This window comes from Dendropsophus ebraccatus, chromosome 9, assembly GCF_027789765.1.
Source record: "Dendropsophus ebraccatus isolate aDenEbr1 chromosome 9, aDenEbr1.pat, whole genome shotgun sequence".
Classification (NCBI taxonomy): domain Eukaryota; kingdom Metazoa; phylum Chordata; class Amphibia; order Anura; family Hylidae; genus Dendropsophus; species Dendropsophus ebraccatus.
The window spans coordinates 52,026,720-52,042,660 of record NC_091462.1 but is presented as its reverse complement, the minus strand read 5'-3'; the positions used below and the strand labels follow the sequence as shown (position 1 = coordinate 52,042,660).

Sequence of the window (15,941 nt, the reverse complement as noted above, 5' to 3'; positions counted from 1 at the left end):
GCCCAACCCTTCTTACCAACATTATCTGTTGGCAGAGAGTCGGGAGGCTTCCATACACCTCATCTGACTTTGCTAGCAGTCACGGGAGCACACAGTCTTCTACCGAAGGAGAACTAAATTTTTCAAACTAGTTTCATGTGCACATTGAATTTATGAAATGGTTAAATGGGGGAGGGGTCAGAGAAAAAGAATAAAAATGGTGTCCATTTGGTTATAACACATCAATTTTGTTGAGTTAACTGTAGGCTCAAGCAGGGCTGTAGAGTCGGAGTCGTGGAGTCGGAGCTAGTTTAGGCTGAAGTCGGAAAAAAATGTACCGACTCCAAATCTTAAAAAAATGTAGAATTAAATTTGATATGAATTTTACAAGTTTTGCTCATGAATATATATTATGAGCAACATTCTAATAGGACACTGGCCCTATTAGATAATGGTGGTCATGGAAAAGTTGTCAGTCACTATTTGGCAGTTTGTTTCTGAGCTGGAAGAGTCCATTGTGTGAGGGGAGATCTGTGCTGTTCTCTTCCTGGATGCTGGATGATTGTATATGAGCAGCAGTGTAATATTAAGATATCCTGTGTAATATAGAGGAGGAGGAGAAGAAATAAGTAGTGTAGGTGTAACCTCTGTCCTCAATGTGGTGTTTTCTCTCTGGGAGAAGTGTGTGTGTGTGTGTGTGTGTGTGTGCTATGGCTGCAGTAGGCTGTGTGTGTGCTATGACTGCAGCAGGCTGTGTGTGTATGCTATAGCTGCAGCAGGCTGTGTGTGTGTGTGTGTGTGCTCTATGGCTTCAGCAGGCTGTGTGTATGTGTGCTATGGCTGCAGCAAGCTGTGTGTGTGTGTGCACTATGGCTGCAGCAGGCTGTGTGTATGTGTGCTATGGCCGCAGCAAACCGAGTGTGTGTGTGAGTGGTGTGTGCAATGGCTGCAGCAAGCTGTGTGTGTGCTATGGCTGCAGCAGGCTGTGTGTGTGCTATAGCTGCAGCAAACTGTGTGTGTGTGTATGCTATGGCTGCAGCAGGCTGTGTGTGTGTGCGTGCTATTGCGTGCCCCCACAGTGACCTTCTATATCACTGTGTGACCCCTCTCTATATCACTATGTGTGACCCCTCTCTATATCACTATGTGTGACCCCTCTCTATATCATTATGTGTGACCCCTCTCTATATCACTATGTGTGACCCTCTGTATATCACTATGGCTGACCTCTATATTACAGGTATCTGTCATTGTTAGCAGTGTTTCTTTAAGTATGGTGAATATTTAGTTAGAAACATAGAAGACTGTCAGCAGGAAAAGACTACCTGCTCTATCTAGTCTAGTTGCGAGTAGTTCAGGACATGGAGGCTGAAGACTGGCTACATACACTGCAAACACAGGAAAATCTGCTTTATATACAGTATTCCTTTATTTACTCAGAAGTCGCCACAGGATCATGTAGGACATTAGGGAGAAGCTGCTGAACCAGTGTGATAAATAACTCCCCTGGTATATGACTGGCCATTTATGAAGGAGCAGGAGTCTGAGTCGGTCCTGATAAAATTTAGGAGTCAGAGTCGGGAGTTGGCCCTGATAAAATTCAGGAGTCGGAGTTGGGGTCGGAGCTGCGGCTTACCAACTCCACAGCCCTGGGCTCAAGTATAGGGCACACATCTGACTTGACACTGCAGCCTGATTTCTCAGTTTACTTATACATGTACTAAGACAATTCTATTATGTAACTTTGCTTAAGTACCTGATGAGTTCCTTCTCACGGACTTCCAGCTGCAGCATGATTGCACTTAGCTCCATATACAGGTTATTGGCTCTCTCCAGCTTGCGTTCATAGTGCTCACGGATATCCAGTGCATGCCTAGTGGTGATTTACAGATTTGTGTCAAATACCAATACTGACAAAACAAATGCTGCAATAACAAAACAGTCACATATTAACATAGTGTATAAGGCTGAAAAAGAAACCTACGTCCATCCACTTTAACCTATTACCCTGAAGTGTTGATCCAGAGGAAGGCAGAAAACTTGAGGTGAGAAAATTTCTTTTTTATCTTAAGGCTATGTCCTGACACTGCCAAAATGACAGGCGTTTTTAATGGAAGGTTGTCATTTAACAACTAATATCGTCCGTTGTCATCCAATAAAGACGGCAGCCATTTTCACAGTGTGTAAACATAGCCCAAATCTGATTATCAGAACAAATGCCTGGATAAACCCCTTCTCCAAACCCAAATATCCAGACACTGGTTGCTACAGGTAAATTTCCTGTCAAGTAAAACTCTTAAATCCTTTTCCATGTGAGTGTTATCCAGTAATTTCCATTAATATATCATTGTACCATACCCTTCCCATGTGCTAATACACAGTAAGACCAGTTACTACCAACTCGTAGCTCAATTGCTACCGGTCTTTTAGACTGGTCTTTTTTTTTTTTTTTACAATCAATGGTTTAAACTGTTCCTTGATATATACTAATATACATAGACCTACCGCAGTTCCTCTCTGCGCCTACGGATCAGTTCCTCATCTAATCGATGGATACAGGTCCCTTCGCTCTTGATCTTCTCAAAATGCTTCTTGACTTCTTCTCTCCATTCAGCCTGAAATAGATAAAATAACTGTGTCAAGTAGCTGAACTCATTCATGGGGCCCGACTGTAGCTCCTTATGCCTCTAATTTTATTAAAAAGAAAATTGTGGCATGCTCCACCGGATGCCCCATTATAGGAGCATTCTCCTCTAGGAGTTTTGCTTCTAGGGGAGAATATGTCTGTAATAATGTGCTGTACTATGCCTGCAAAGTGGCATACGGAGTCTTATATAATCTGTCATCATTGTACAGATAATGCACTCATATCAGCTGCACTAGCTGGTGGGGAAGACCATCTTATTTCTCTATTCCCTGTGTCAAATCATAGGAAGCTTTTCAGTAATATATTTGCAAAAATGTAGAGAAACCTGAAATTATATATATATACACATCTCAAAAGACAGAGGCTTTGACTATAGATCCTGAAGGCAAAACAAAGGAGATATCTGGGCAGTCTAAGCACTGAATTAATAAAGCAGAAGAAGAATTGGAAGCAGCAGAGAGCGGAAGCACTCTAGTTCTAGAAGGCTATTAAAGCTCTTTCAGAGGAGCTGACAATACATGAGGAGCATAATATGCTCACAAATGCTCCAGCCACTTCAGCCGTCATCAGAGCAGAAAAATGGGCTATTTTTGTCTTGTGCTGAAAACCTCTGAGTCATGTGCGCACGGAGGAGGCTGCATCAGCTCGCACATTATCTCTAACATTCAAGATGTGCACTGACTCACCTGGGGGCTGCATGGGGCTTGTTTCAACACAAAAGATATAATGATTGCCATGTCCCCCCACCTAATCTACATCATCTTCATGTAAATCATTGAGAATACGTCACCAAAAAGAGAATAAATCAAAACTATTGGATTTTAACTGCTATTAAAAATTGTCTCAAACTGCAGATTTTTCTTAAAGGGCTTTTTCCAAACTTATTATTGCCACTGCTGACATTGATACAGGGTGTGAGAGGTTGTTCAATCCAGTAATTGGCTGCAGCCAAGTGAACCTCATAGCTGCAGCCAAATGAACAAACCTGGCAGGGGGGACTGGAGCGAGGGCACTGGATGTAGCAGGGCTTAAACAAGGTACTATTCCTTTTATTATTTTTACCTGTATTTTGTAGTTTTTTTTTTTTGTTTGTCCCAGGCTATTTTTACCTGTATTTTGTAGTTTTTTTTTGTTTGTCCCAGGCTTTTGTTACCTGTATTTTGTAGGGTTTTTTTGTTTGTCCCAGGCTATTATTTTTTACCAGGTATTTTGTAGTTTGTTTGTTTATAGTTTGTTTGTAGTTTATTTTGTTTGTCCCAGGCTGGCTTGAAAAATAAAAAAAAATAACTTATGCTCAACTTCCCTGATTACCCCTCCCACTGCTGTCCAGACATTCCTTCAAGCTCAGGGCTGCCTGTTTTTTTCTGTTCACAGGAAATGCCCACTTAACCAGTCACTGACAGGTCTGTGCTACAGTCAGTGAGTGGCTGAAGCATTAGGCAGTGGAGGTGGTATGGACAGCAGTGGTGGGGGATCAGGGCAGGTGAGTGTAAGTTTTTTCTTTTTGTTAAAGGGGTTGTCCGGCGATAAAAAATTATTCACAGAATAACACACATTACAAAGTTATACAACTTTGTAATGTATGTTATGTCTGTGAATGGCCCCCTTCCCCGTGTCCCACCACCCCCACCCGTGTACCCAGAAGTGTGGTGCGCTATACATTACCTGTCACGTGCCGACCACGGTCTCCGATCCTCAGCAGTGACGTCTTCTTCGGGAGGCCAGCGGATCTTCCCGAGTGCCGGCCGCCCTCTGTAGCGTCATCCGAAGCTCAGCCGCGATTGGCTGAGCATAACTGTGCTCAGCCAATCGCGGCTGAGCAGATGATGACGTGGCCGCGTCATCAGCCGCTCAGCCGCGATTGGCTGAGCACAGTTATGCTCAGCCAATCGCGGCTGAGCTTCGGATGACGCTGCAGAGGGCGGCCGGCACTCGGGAAGATCCGCCGGCCTCCCGAAGAAGACGTCACTGCTGACGATCGGAGACCGTGGACGACACGAGATGCGGTGAGTATAATGCACCACACTTTGGGTCTAGCGTGGGTGGGGGGAAACACGGGGAAGGGGGCCATTCACAGACATAACATACATTACAAAGTTGTATAACTTTGTAATGTGTGTTTTTCTGTGAATAATTTTTTATCGCCGGACAACCCCTTTAAGCCTCATATGCTGGATAAGAAGCCTAGCTTGTACAATAAATTTACAATATATTAAAGGGGTAGAAACAGTCTTTTGATACAATACTGTTATCATGTAGTGACAAATAGGATGGTGCCAGAGTTGACTGCTCAAATGAGACATGATACTCTTTGGCTAATATAGAGTGATTTTAAGATGGTGGCACTCTGTTGCATTCACATATGCAGTGACTGTCTGGGTTGGCTAAAGAGGTTTCATAGGCTATAATATGATATTTCTGAATAATTAAAACAAATGAAGTATAACACCGAACTGCCTGACTCTTCCCAGAAACTGAAGAACAATATTATCTTTCTTGCAATCTTCTCTGGAATATACAGCTGTAACAAGATCCAGACAGTGGGGAATGCAGAACCAGATCTCAGTAATCACAATTATTGATCTTCTTGCGCTTACAGAGGAACAAAAGGACAAAAATATAACACATCTCTTCTTATACCTGTTATACTGTTGTAACCTGTAAAATGCAATTTGTGTGGGATATAAGCTAAATCTAGTAAATAATACTGTCATACCTGTGATTTAAAATACGTCTCCTGAGGTGTCCCCAGGACATCGGCTGAGGCTATGTCCAGGTGCATGAGGATCTGTCTGAAAGAAGGACGGTTCCTGGGTTTGCTTTGCCTATAGAATCAAGTTAAAACTGTTTACTAGATATCATATGATGCATCCATTTGGGGGGGGGGGGGGGGGGGGTTGACAATTTTCTCAAAGTTAACATCCATCTTGTGGGACTAAAAGCACAGAAGAGCCCATTTTCTGTTTCGCAAAATTAGGCTATGTTCACACTATGTAAGTGCCGTAGTGATCACAGCCGTGATTACTACAGTACTTACATAGTGCAGCCTTCTAAGGAATCCAGGCTGGAGTGTATACACATAGTATACACTCCAACTGGGATCCCTGGCGGCACTGCAACTATTCATTGAATAGCGGCCGCAGAAAACCCTGTCAGTTCACACAATGGAGCGTGCGGTGGTGGTAAAGTTTATCCGGCTGGTACTGCAGTATGATCTTTTCTGATACCGGCCGATCCGTAACCAGGCTGGGTCATGTAACGGCCGGTCTCTTACAGAGTAGGAACATGGCCTTAATATTTTCAGAAAATAGACCTAGCATAGTCAGGGCCAGCTCCAGGTTTTTCAGGCCCTCAGCGGGCCCCTCATCCATCCATCCACTATGCCCAATTAATTAAGACACCACTTACACAAACTCACATTACTGACACATACACTACTAACTGAGACACACACACACACACACACATTACTGACTGACTGACACAGACACACACATTACTAAATGAGGCACACACACACATTACTGACTGACAGACACACAGCACTCCCTCTTCCTATCTGCCCAGCCAACCTCCACACTGTAATTAGGTTGAGGACCTGCGGGTCATGTGATCAGGTCCTTCATTCCTCTCTCTCTCTCTGCAGGAGGCTGGCAGGTCCTGCTCTTTCTCTGTTTTCTGATGTTCAGCTGCTCCTCCTGCACTACAGTGATCAGGCTGAACATCAGAACACCAGGCCCTTCTCCCTCTCAGGGCCCCTACACTTGCCCGGGTAAGCCCTGTGATGACGCCGGCCCTGAGCATAGTCATTAGATGACTACTATAATAAAATGAGTGGGCCCATCGGGAGCATGCTGCTGTATACAGTGAAAGGTTTCTAATATAGACCCTTAAATATACAAAAACGAACTGATGGGTACATGGTCTAATCCTTTTAAGGCTTATTTACATTTGTGTTAAGCATTTCCACCATTTTGCTCTGTCACATGATCAGAAGAGTAACCTGCCAGTAGTGCTGGATCTGTTAAAAGACAGCAGCAAACAGCACTCAATGGACCTCATTGAGTAGAATAGTGTCTGTTGGGTTTCCGACATAGTGTCCCATATATTACTGGTCAGAATACCACTGAAAGCTGCACTATCTTGTCCAGGATTTTGACTAGAAATGACATAACAGAACCTCCAACACAGATGTGAACAAGGCCCGATTTACATATATTTTTTTTAATGTAAGAAAAATGAAAATACAAAATATTTTATGTATACAAATCTGTTAAAACGTTCTGCCTACGAACATCATTCACCAATCAATATCACATCCTGCATATCATCTCCAGTCATTAACATAGTCTGCATGAAATATTAATACCTATATTCTGTACAAGCTCCTGCCAATGTAATTTATGTAAACTGGAGGTATAATTAAAGCCTCTGTATATAGAAGAAGCAGTGATTACAATTAGGAGGTTGAATAGATTAACAGAGATAATTACTGTATAGAGGATGTAAATAAATGTAGGTGTCGCAGTTCAGCATAATGGGACTAAGATATGAATACAGAGATTTATTTCCTGAATGATACAGATATCATAGGATTTATGGGGAAAATTGTGGATTTGGCCTGGGGTATAAAGAATGACAGAGTTGTGCTGAAAGGTGAAGATATCAGGAAATCAGAATGAGTGGGGATTTATCTCGAACTTTAGACTGCCAAATGTTATATAACAATATAACAATGACTGGTGTCGTACTATACTGTATTGAGTGACTGCTCTTGACTTCATCTCCAACTCCATCTTCAGCCATTTACTTTACCTTTGTTTATCATACACTACAAAAAGTGAACTGCAGCTATACAACCTATAGTTGTGATAGGAAATTTACTGTTTGGCACAAAGGCCATAACTGCTTGGGTGTACTCTACATCTAATGTATAGAAATTACACCCTGGATAAGCTAAATCATATAAACAAGGCCAGCCTAGGAGGCGTCCTATCTGTATGATCACACAGTGCAATTCACAATTGATGGATCAAGGGGGCGCCACCTTCTGTGGACTCCCCATGTAGCTATGTAAACTATACAGCCCTTTTATTCCCTGATGACCTGCATGCTCTGCACATAATTGCTGGTTTCCCATATTGTTACTATGAACAGACAGACCGGATAGACTGGCACGGGGACACTGGTCTATTACCGAGCACCAGCCGGGGGTGAAGCACTGCAGGTGGGCCCGCCCAGCACCAGTGTGATGAAACCCCCTTCCATCTGTGATGCAGCTCCATTAGAATCAAAGGGGGAGGGCCAATCATCACACCGGGTGCGAGCGGGCCCACTTCCAGTGCTTCACCCCCGCCTAGTGCTTTGTAATAGACCAACGCCGCACGTGGAAACGGAGTAACAGTTCAAAAAAAGGACCGCGGCACTGGCGTCCCTGCATCGGCGCCAGTCTATCCATGTAAAAATCACAAAAGCGATGTACTGGTGGTACATGGGTTTTAACACTCATGTGGTGCAATCCTAAAGAAAACCCTAACAGTAGTATCAACATCCTGACATCCTATATGATACTGATTTATCGGTTATATTATGATCATTTATTTAAATGCAATGTGTAAAACATTGTATGAGTTATAGACAGGTTTTATGTTAAAAGTATGTCAAATAAATCAGATAATAGACAATAGAGACACTAGAGCACTCTTACCATGTCTGCTTCATGAGGATTTTGAACCCATCAGGACAAGTAGAAGGAACTGGAAGATGGAGGCTGTTGCTTCCTACACCCCAGATAATGGCTGATGAATCCACATCCTTGTATGGGATCTCCCCGGTCAATAGCTCCCACAGCAAAACCCCAAAAGACCTGAAATATCATAGGTGCAAAGTTATTTCAATAAAACTTCACAATACGCCAATAAATCATTGAAAATGAACATGGGATCAGCCATTGTGCACAGTGATGAAAACCAGGGTTTTACTGGTTAAGTCCTGCCTTTAAGACAAGCCCATCAAACATACGGCTAAATGTGAGTATGGCCGCCTTTTACTACACCCTCAACTAATAATCCTTATCCAAATCCAATGTGCAGTTAACCTGAAGTTTAAAAACACCCATAAAAACTAGAGACCGTTGTATCTGTCCTCGGCATCAACATTCTCTTGGATCACAGCACTGCCCTGGACCCCAATGCATGTTTCGCACTAGCTTAGTCTGGGAATCTTAATTTGAAACTTAATTTAATAATTTACCGAGGAGGCTGTAAACATTTGCAGAAAAACCCTGTGCTACATTATGTCTATTACAAGGAAGATATCTCAGTAATAATGTGTCCAACAGAACAAGGTATAATCTTTTTTCTGAGTGTCTTACTATGAAAAAAAAGATATATGGGGGTAGAATAGGGCCCCACAGACTTCTTTGGGAGTCATGTTACAGCTCTGTACAAATCTAAGGATGTATGGAACGGCAATACAGTAGTGTACAGCAAAGCCCTTATGGATATAACTATTTTATTTGTGTGCCTTTTAAGATATAATATAAATCTGTGCCGGTACAAAAGAGACACATGACATACTATGTTCTTATACATCGGCGGCTACTCACCAGATGTCCACTTTTTCTGAGACAGGCTCATTACGGATGACTTCAGGAGCCATCCACGCCACAGTACCGGCAAATGACATCTTGGTGCTTTTATCACTAAGTTCTTTGGACGTTCCAAAGTCCGAAATCTTCACTGTGTCTGTGTGGGTGACTAGGACACTGTAAGGAATACAAATATAATCAGTATTTGCCTTCAATTTCGCACAAATATAGAAATCTACACATAATTAAGGATGTAAATCTAATAATACTTTTTCTACTTCTACAACTACCAATACTTTATTTCTAGGGCGGATTCAATATTTGCTTCAAACTTACTTGGGTGATTTGAGATCCCTATGGATTATCTTGTGCAGATGCAGGTAGTTCATGCCGCTAGCAATCCCACTTGACCAGTCCACCAGGAGCCGAGGGGTGACCTTTCTTCCAGCCCTGAGTACCTCATAAAGCTGTCCATGAGCGCAGTACTCCATGATAAGGCAGTAACATGGAGCCTGTGTACAGACACCTCTGTATGGAACACAGGAGACAATATCAAAGACCAGGTTAACAAAGAGAGCATAGAAGTTCTCACATAAGGCAGTAACCGTATATGCAGCAAATAAGATCTGAGATGTAATCATAGTACAGCAGTGGTATTGTGTCTTTTAGAGTCAATATCTGGTGTACAGTCATTAAATGACATTATACATGGGACCGACAATAGCTGATGTAATGTGAGAGGCCAAGACAAAAGAGGGACATTTGTCCGTGTATATGGCGGGCGGACATGATCAATAAAATCGCTTTAAATTTACAAACAATGCTAAATTACCCCCTATCTGGCATCAGGATTGCAGCTATTGGATATATCCCCAGTAAATATAATAAAATGATGGACTCTTGTCTTTTTTCATCCTTAATAAAGAGGTTATTCAGCGCTACAAAAACATAACCACTTTCTTCCAGAGACAGCACCACTTTTATCTCCAGTTTGGATGAGGTTTTGTAACTCAGTTCCCTTGAAGTGAATGGAGTTTAATTGCAAACCACACCTGACCTGGAGACAAGAGTGGGGCTGTGTCTGGAAGAAAGTAGCCATGTTTTTGAAGCGCTGGATAATCCCTTTAACTATGTAACTATGATGTGAAGTTATAATCACAAGTAACCATAACTCTGTATTTCACGTCAAGCTTTAAAAAAATCCATCTTTTTTGGGAAATCAAAGTTACAGCCTATGTATCCTCCACCATAGGTTTCTACATTCTTATCCCTGTCTAAGTACATATCTCTGCTGTTAGTACTGTTAGTATGTCAGGTACAAAGTGCTCATTTTTATTGTAGTGCCTCCACGGGGGAAACATAGCATTAAATGATATATACTGAAATCAATAAGCTGTCTGTCCAATCAATAGACAGGCTGGGTCATCCAGAGCTGGAGAAAAGAAGAGAGAGATGCTGTATGTAGATGCTTCCAATTCTGGCTAACTTAAAGGGAATTCTGAGTAAGGATTTCCCGATTATTAACTGAGAATGCCTTCACAGGGTTTTCCAAACCAGACAATCCCTTAAACCACAGAAAAGTTTTTCCAAAGTAGAATTTCCTATGATCAGCAGAATATTACATGGTCTCATATAAGAGATGAAGTAAAATGACGTGGAAGCAATTATTTTAGAATTCGGAAGAAGTGAAATTACATAAAATAATCCTTCTCGGGTCCAGCGATTGTTACTGATCCAAACTACTGTGAGATCCCAGCAATACACCTAAATATTTGCTAATTTTATTTGATAACTGATAAATTTTTGACTGCAGAATAGGTGGAGGGCGGAAGGAAGATTGAGGAGACGGTGGTGTAGTGCGCATCTGCATACAGTGTCTTCTGAACATCCTAACTTTCCAGCCTCCCTCACCTTAAATGAACCGGTGACGAGCTCCGGCTTGTTTACTGTATGTGCCACAAAAATCAGATAGGGGGAAACAGAGAGAAAAGAAGAACAGGAACAAAAGGCGTACAAGAAAATACAATGTATCAAGGCGACTACAAGCGAATCGGGATTACTCAAATGTGAGCAACAGCAGGTTAAAAGGGAGCCAGCAATGTTAAGTGAGCAGTGAAGAAGACGGGGAAAAAGAAGTCAGGACGAGATTATGGCTGTGTTTACCCATCAGATTAAAATCCAACTGGTATTTCTGTGGACAAAATCCGAGGCTGAGTACAATACATAGTTGCACTGCGTGTGAATAGGGTTGTGGGTACCCATTCAGCTGCATGGGATTCAGACAGTCATCAGCATATGTTGGATGAATTACAAATGCTGAGGGGAATTTTACATAGGTTTGGTTGATAAATTTTATGAAGATACCGAGACAGTCATTGTAATAATCTGGGCCTGACAATCTAATGTTGTAACAGATTGGTCATACCAGTTTAAGAGCCAACCTCAGTTACTGTGGCTTCTCACAGCCAGGGATCCTAGCTGCAGAAACTGCAAAACTGCTTCCAGCAGATGTTGATTTGTTTTATGTGTATGTGAGCAGGTGTAAATCATGATAAATCCGATGCGATAAAAGGCCACGCCTCCTTCCCGCCTTGTCGCACCCCTTGCCCACCCATCAGGCTAGCAGGGATATGACTGGTGTACGCCACAGAAAAGGGATAAATCTGACCCTTTTCTGTGGCGTACAGCAGTGGTAAATGTCCCCCCTGGAGTTGAACCTACAAAGAGAAAAACTACACTGGAAAGAAGTGCTCTTCTTCTGTGTTTTGGCTTACAAGTACAAATGCAAAACACTGACCAAAAAATCAGAACGGAAATAGCCCTTTTAGGGTACGTACCGGATCCGCAGCGGATTTCACGCTGCAAGTTTGTGAACGTGAATGGGTCCCATACACGCAGCGGATCCGCTGCGTGTATGGGACCCGCCCCCTTTAACCCCGTTGCCACCAACCGCCTGCAGCTTGCAGCCCCGGCCCCTTTAACCCGGCCGTCCACCCGCTCGCAGCCCCAGCCCTGGCCCTGAGCATACATTACCAGCTCGGCGTCGCGGCTTTGTGAGGCTACCGGCTCCCCTCGCTCTTCATCCAGCAGCCGGGAGCTCCATACAGCCGCGGCGCTAAGCTGGTAATGTATGCTGGGGTCTGCGGGCTGCGAGTGAGCGGGCGGGGGGCCGGCGATGATGGGGTTAAAGGGTCCGGGACCCATTCACGTTCACAATACAGGATCCGCAGCGGATTTAGCTGCAAACTCGCTGCGTGAAATGCGCTGCAGATCCAATACGTGTGAACATACCCTAAAGGTCTTCTTCATACCAAATGCACTAACTTCACAATGGTCATGCAATCCATATGAAGGAAGCCTGACTTGTTACACGCAAGTCTGTCTGTTGCACGAGCTGTGCACTAAAGAAGAAAAAAAGGTTGATGACTATTTTCTCCTTTTTTTGTATTAAATATGTTTTATGGTGACAATCTGTATTTTTCTTACTCGTAAATTGAAACAAGTAAGGCATCATCTTAAAAAGGATTATTACTGATGATTCATTCACAGGATTCAATAGGTATCTCAATGAGTCATGTAATGGGCGGTAATAGCGGTACATACTTGAAAGCAATGATGTTGGGGTGCTTCAACTTCCTCAGGTGCTTAATATCAGTCTCTTTTTGTTCTCTCACTTTCTTTATTGCAACTTCCTCTCCTCGAAACTTCCCCAGGAATACTGCTCCTTGTGCCCCGCTGCCAAGCCACTGCAGTTCCGAGATCTCCTCGAATGGAACCTCCCAAGTGTCTAAGAAGCAACAAAAAAATATTTACATTATGAAATTATATATATGACACAATTCATGTACATCTGGCGTACAACAGTTCGATATGCAACTTTTTTTTTATTTTTTAAAGGGTACTATTACAGGGGCCGATCTGCTAGATCGGCGCTCGATTACAGGGCTTATGACATGGCCCTATAATCGTTTAGCAAGAGCTGCAAGGACATTGCTAGTGATGTCCATGCAGCTCTTACCCAAGCAGTTACCGCTCCCGGTCTTCTCCTGCACTCTACATGCTTCCCGGTCCCGCGGCTGCAGCTTCACAGTGGTCTCTGAGCTGACAGGCCGCTTAGCCAATCACCGCCTGGGACCATTGCGGCCCCCTGTCAGCTCAGAGAAGCTGCAGTGCGTGGTGCCGGGAAGAGAGCAGAGACCAGGAGCTTGGGCAGGTAATGTATTAACTTTTCAATCGTTAGCCATCGGCCGTGCATCGCTATTACACGTAGCAATGCACACCCAACGGCCAATGGTTTTAGGTCAGAGCCTAAAGAAACGATCAGCCGATGATCGTTGCAGCGGCCAATTGTTATCTCTATTTCACGGATCAATAATTGGCCAAATTGGCCCAATTCGCAGGATTATCGCTCTGTGTAATAGGGCCCTAAAACTTTTAAAAAAGAATGCGGCATGGCTTCCCGTAACCTGGTGTTGAAAAATTGCTAGAAATTGTGTCAGCTCCAGCTCATAAGTATGTTGAACAGGCAGTGAGAAAGATGTGCCAAATCCTTGGGGGTTTCACTAATCTTGATAACATAGTTGACTTTCAAATAGCACTGCAGGCTGCGCTATTCCTAATGGTAAGAATACCTGAATGCCAAAAAGAACCCCCAATGAAACACAATAGGGCACTTGTGAACAGAGCCTTATATACCTCTGGGGTCCCCACCTCAGCTGCTGACCGGCTAAGTAGACCTGACAAGTCACAACCTGGGTGACCACTCAGACCAGGAAACTGACGGGGACTGGATCAGCAGTATGAGACCACCAGCGCTGAAGCCAGGGAGGTGAGAGCTGGTTATTTCTTTTATATTTCCCCTCACCGGCACTTGTGAAAAAAGAGGTCTGCCCAGACTACTCCTTTAAAAGGGTTGCCCATGAATCGTTTGGGATTCCAAAACAATCCTAAAAGACTGTTAACAGCGGTTTTAAAGGAATGTAGAGTATTTTATCCATAAAAAGGTCTTATTTAATTTTTTGTTTTTGTGTGTCCCTAGAGTGCTGCTGGGGGCATATTTTTGGGCAGAATCGCTCTTCTTCCCCCTCTGGCAGCTGATAATATATAGTGTCTTCCTATGTCTCATGGGGAGTCTCTGCTTCATCCCTGACAAGTAGGACAGATTCTATTTCTACTGGCTGCTGGTGGCAGAGACAGGAGAATGATTGTGTATGTGTGTTCACCAGCACACAGCCCATTATGTGGACATGCACATAGATATACACTCTGAATAACAGGTACATTTTTATAAATGTACATTTTTAGAATCTATTTTTATTTCTATTTTATGATGGGACAATCCCATCAATTTAATTTTAAGTACTCCAACATGTTGTCCTAATGGGTAATCTATGGGATTATGTGTATATGCTTCTTCAAATATTCCAAGGCATGCCATTAGTGGGACTGGTTCATAAATATCATGGGTTTTCCAAAGGTGATCAAGCCTATGCATTAATACTTCTGTGTGACCATGGAATCCATCTTGGATGTTTTTAATAGATGCAATACTGTGCAAAATAATTTTATGGGCCGAAGTGAAGACATTTAGAATGACAGTACTGCTTTAACAAAGAACTATGTATTGTACTCTGTGATGTTTTAGCACTGGGTTACCTCAGGGCCTGTTCTCTATCGCTAGCCTATTTATTACCAATGGATATGCTAGTTACTGTTTATATTCTTTGTTCTATCCCCCTGCATGGAAACATGACCTGCTCTTTTGCTATCATTTTTCATATCTAATAAAATACCTAAAAGCAATGAACTATATCTCAAAAATAAGGTCAACCTTGCAGTTTTACATTATGGGCATTAAACATGTGCTGTTGTTAGCTGCTCTTCTCCCTGGCTCATAGGGGGAGGATGGAACAAGCATGGCTTCCCTCTCTATCATGTCCTAATAGGACATGCGGAAGTCAACTTAGTGTTAATTATTTGCTTTTTGTACATTCTCCTCTTCTATAATTATGTTTGGCCTGGTGAACAGAAGGGCATCTAGCATGCATAATAGTAGGGCCTATACTGTGTAGTATAACCAAACAGACATGCATAATCCGTTACTGTCCAGGGACTAACAAACAGCTGCCAACTATATATTTCACCCCCTTCCTAATAAAGAAAACACCCACATGTCTGTCATGGCAGGCCCAATCCCCCTGACAGCAGAATATATTATAAGCTTCTGTGTCCTAGACCCCACTCCCACCTTTGCAGCCTAGCCTTGCCCTCCACATGACTAGAAGACATGGACACAGACTGACACACAAGCTCCTCACTCACTAGTAAACAATAAGGGCTATAATCCGTGTCCTGCTGCTGCAGACAATAGTCAGTGGAGGGGAGGGGGTTAGCCATCTGCTCAGCGACATCAGGAAAGATGGAGAAACTTCAATGCATCTCTCCGACTAGCAAAATACAGAGATCTGTGCCACAGCGGGCATTTATTTTTGTATTTTGCTGATGCAATGCTGATTGATAGGGTCCAAGCGGATGCTGACGGCGAGATTTGTCTATTTATTCCACAAACATTTGCAGAGAATTATAATACAGCTGCATTTACCCCTAAGCCTTCTCATCCGGCCTGCTGAGATCTGTGGGGCTCTCCTGCAGCTCTTTCTAAATGACACATCAGAAGACCCTGACACCTGAGAACGCCTATAATATTATAGCTGGAAAACATAGGTA

The 15,941-nt window shown here is 43.0% G+C and overlaps 1 protein-coding gene across 3 annotated transcripts in view; it reads right to left on the bottom strand.

The window, feature by feature from the left end:
- The window catches only part of MAP3K13 (mitogen-activated protein kinase kinase kinase 13), a 73,047-nt gene that overhangs the window by 13,783 nt on the left and 43,323 nt on the right, over window positions 1–15,941 (bottom strand). For all 3 annotated transcript variants that reach the window (XM_069983275.1, XM_069983277.1, XM_069983276.1), the window contains exons 3-9: window positions 12,819–13,002; window positions 9,552–9,743; window positions 9,234–9,392; window positions 8,334–8,492; window positions 5,343–5,451; window positions 2,485–2,594; window positions 1,736–1,852 (exon numbers count right to left, since the gene is read on the bottom strand). In XM_069983275.1, the coding sequence (XP_069839376.1) occupies window positions 1,736–1,852; window positions 2,485–2,594; window positions 5,343–5,451; window positions 8,334–8,492; window positions 9,234–9,392; window positions 9,552–9,743; window positions 12,819–13,002 (1,030 nt within the window). The remainder of the gene's footprint in view (window positions 1–1,735; window positions 1,853–2,484; window positions 2,595–5,342; window positions 5,452–8,333; window positions 8,493–9,233; window positions 9,393–9,551; window positions 9,744–12,818; window positions 13,003–15,941) is intronic.